General features: G+C 54.8%; 1 protein-coding gene across 3 annotated transcripts in view; it reads left to right on the forward strand.

Moving 5' to 3' along the window:
* The window catches only part of ninl (ninein-like), a 16,679-nt gene that overhangs the window by 2,018 nt on the left and 11,064 nt on the right, over window positions 1-3,597 (forward strand). For all 3 annotated transcript variants that reach the window (XM_050072074.1, XM_050072076.1, XM_050072075.1), the window contains exons 5-8: window positions 752-906; window positions 992-1,129; window positions 1,343-2,713; window positions 3,119-3,223. In XM_050072074.1, coding sequence (XP_049928031.1) covers window positions 752-906; window positions 992-1,129; window positions 1,343-2,713; window positions 3,119-3,223 — 1,769 coding nt within the window. The remainder of the gene's footprint in view (window positions 1-751; window positions 907-991; window positions 1,130-1,342; window positions 2,714-3,118; window positions 3,224-3,597) is intronic.

Raw genomic sequence — 3,597 nt, forward strand, 5'->3', positions numbered from 1 at the left:
CCATGTAGCTTTGGATTTTTTTCTTCCTCATTAATAAAACCCTTCATTTAAAAACTGCATTTTGTGTTTACTTGTGTTATCTTTGACTAATGTTTAAATTTGTTTGATGATCTGAAACATTTAAGTGCGGAAAACATGCAAAAAAGTAAGAAATCAGGAAGGGGGCAAACACTTTTTCACACCACTGTAGTCCTTTTTAAACAAACTGAACTCAGTCCTCTTAAAGTGCACCAACAGTAAAATGGTCTCAGTCCTCTCTCTGATCACACTATACATCACATGTACTGACACAGTGTAGTGTTTCCTGTGACGTGTCTCTGCAGTGAGGTGATGAAGCTGCTCACTGTCACATGAGCTTAAACTGGAGGAGACCCTGAGTGTCTCTGAGCTGTGACTAGTTGATGTGTCCTACCTTCCACATCTGGAGATGTGCAGTGTCTTCCGTGGACCAAACTGCTCCTCGACAGAGAGCAAAGTGAACCTGGAGCGCTTTGTGTTCACAGGTTCAGAGAACCGCACTGTGGACCCACTTCAGAGGGTCTGAGCTCTCTTGGAGTTTCACGTGTGTAAAAAAGTGCTGAGTCACCGCTCTGAGTCCATCTTTATAGTTTTATTCTTACTGCAACAACAGTTTTATAACAGAACTGATGGAGTACATGTTGCTGAGGTCAGTGCTGAGCACGGTCCTCGTTCCTGTGATGGAGTATTTCAGTGTTTGAGAGGTGGATGAACTTCTTGTTGTCGTCTTCAGCTGGAGATCAGTGAGGTGGAGGAGCAGAAGGCTCAGGTGGAGCAGCAGGTGAAGCAGCTGAAGGAGACGGTGGACAAACTGCACGCTCAGATCCAACATGGAGGAGGAGGAGGAGGAGGAGGAGGAGGAGGGTGGAGCCACGAGCAGGAGCGCAGGTGAGAAGCAGCCTCCTCTGTCCGTCCTGCTGAGTCTCGTCTCGGTGGTGGGCGGAGTTTGTGAGCATTTTTTTTTTTTCCCCAGGATGCAGCGGGAGCGGGCGGAGCTGGAGCAGAACTTCGCCAAAGAGATCGGGAACCTGGTCCAGAGACTGAGCGCTGAGAAGGAGCAGCTGGAGGCAGAGCTGAAGCTGAAGATGGACCAGGAGGTGATGCTGGTCAGGTGGGTGATGATGTCACAGCTCCGCCTCTGTCTGATGCTTTTATTCTGAAATGTCAGTAACTCGTCTGCTGAGTTTTTATCTCTTGTAAAGTTTTTATTAAATCAGAGTTTAACGTAGAAACACGAGTCAGAGCAGCGAGGATGAACCTGCAGTGGGCGGAGCTGAGGCGGGAGGAAACAGGAAGTGTTAGCAGGTGTCTTCACTCTGAGCAGGGACGAGGCGGAGCAGCAGCTGTCTCACATGAAGCTGCAGTATGGCGAGGGCCAGCGACGCCTCCTCCACCAGCTCCATCGGGAGCGCCAGCGGCTGCAGGAGCAGAGAGGATGCTGGGAGAAGAGGCTGGCGCAGGTGGAGCAGGAGAAGCTGCGGAGTGAGGAGAGAGCCACTGAGGAGAGGAGGAAGGTGGAGGAGCAGCAGGAGGAGGTGTCCAGATTACAGGAGGTGGTACAGAGCTTCCACTTACAGATCAGCCAATCAGAGGCCAGCATGGAGGAGCTGAGGAGGCGCTGCGGGCAGTTGGAGGAAGATCTTAAAGCGTGTAGTGGGCGGTGCTCTGAGCTGGAGGCGCGGTTGGAGGAGGCGTGTTCTCAGCTGGAGGCGAGCGTCTCCGTCCTGGAATCTCAGGAGGTTTTAAACAAGCATCTGAGCTCAGAGCGGCGCTGTGTGGAGGCGGAGCTGCAGGAGGTGAAGCACAGGGAGGAGCAGCTCCTCCTCCAGCTGGAGAACCTGCGGGCTGCGTCTGACAGCATCCTGCAGGACCGGGAGGTGGTGGCCGACAACTGCAGCCGCCTCTCCAACGCCTTCATCCAGCAGCAGGCACAGCTGCGAGCACGGGAGGAGACGGTGGACGGCCTCAGGGCAGAGCTGGAGGCGCTGCAGGAGGTCACCAGGAGCACGGCCGCGGAGCTGGACTCCCTGAAGACGGACCGTTCCAGGCTGATCCAGGACCTGAAGGAGCAGGCCATGGCTGTGGACACCCTGCAGCTGGAGCTGGATGGAGTCTTTGAGGAGGTGGAGAGGAGGCGGAGCTCTGAGGAGGCTCTGCAGGAGGCGCTGAAGGAGGAGCAGAGCAGGAGCTCACAGCTGTGCTCCGGCCTGGACGAGGAGAAGGAAGAGGTGCGACGTCTGAGCCAGGAGAACGCCAGCTACGCCCGTCTGGCCGACCAGCTCTCCACCCAGATCGTAGAGATGGAGGAGGAGATCTCCACCCTCAGAGACCACCTGAAGGAGCTCAGCTCCCAGCTCAACGACACCGCCGATCTCGTCCTCGTCCTCAGGACGCAGCTCAACGCCAAGACCAGCGAGACCGACCACCTCCGGGTCCAGGGGCCCGACGGAGTTAAGATCCTACTGAGACAGACAGAGACCAACCAGCTGGACCTGAGGGACCAGCTGAGGACGGAGGACCTGAGGGGACAGCAGGTCCTTCAGCTGCAGAGGGACCTGCAGGACTCCCAGGACCAGCTGCGGCGGGCGGAGGAAGACTTTGAGCAGGAGAAGATGAAGATGAAGCAGCAGCTGATGGAGCTGGAGATGTTGGTCCTGGCTCTGGAGGACACGATGGACCTGTCCCGTCTTCACAGGTTTGAGACTGACACTGTGATGAGACAGACGCTCCGACCACTGACTAACCTCCGCCTGTCTCTGAATGACATCACCTGTCTCTGAATGACATCACCTGTCTCTGAATGACTAACTGCATCCATCATGTGACTCTGCTAACGGAATGAAACTCCCACAATGCACCGCGACCGTCCGTCTCTGTCTGAATGCTTTAACTCCTCCCCTCATCTCTAACCCAATGACATCGCATGATCACGTCTGTCTCTCTGTCTGTGTCTGTTAATGATGTAATGATATCTGAAACATGTGACACACCTTTAAATCACCGCAGTCTCAGATTCCTCAGAGTGATGTCATCAATGACATCAGAGGCGTTTGTCCCTGACGATCAGTCAGCTGATTGGTCTTTTGGTCTGTGGCTGCAGGACTCAGCTGCAGGAAGTGCGATCAGAGAATGCAGCTTTGCAGGAGCGACTCAGCGTCCTGCAGCAGGAAGTCCACGGCCTGGAGGACGACATCGCCAACAAGAGGTCAGTGAGCACGTCTGCGATTGGTCGTCTGTCACCTTTAGTGATGGGTCGCCCACAGAGGGTCGGTGTGGACGCCACAGACGCTGTGAATCGACCTTAAGATGTTAAATATATCAACCTCCTCTAGGGTTGTGCCGATGGGCGATCCAATCCGACAGAGGGAGGCTGCTTAGTGAGAGAGCGGAGGGGGGGGATCAACGCCTCCGCCCGCTCGACACAAGCATACTCGGGCGTACTATAAGCGGAGCGAACTCCGCGAGGAATGTCCGCAGTCATTCGGGCTTTCATAGTCGAGCGCACTTCCGCGTTGTAGTTTCCTGTAAAAATGTCCGTGAAAAATCCCCGCGATGTGAAAAATACATGCCGAGCAGTCA

The sequence above is a fragment of the Epinephelus moara genome, chromosome 19, assembly GCF_006386435.1.
Source record: "Epinephelus moara isolate mb chromosome 19, YSFRI_EMoa_1.0, whole genome shotgun sequence".
NCBI lineage: Eukaryota > Metazoa > Chordata > Actinopteri > Perciformes > Serranidae > Epinephelus > Epinephelus moara.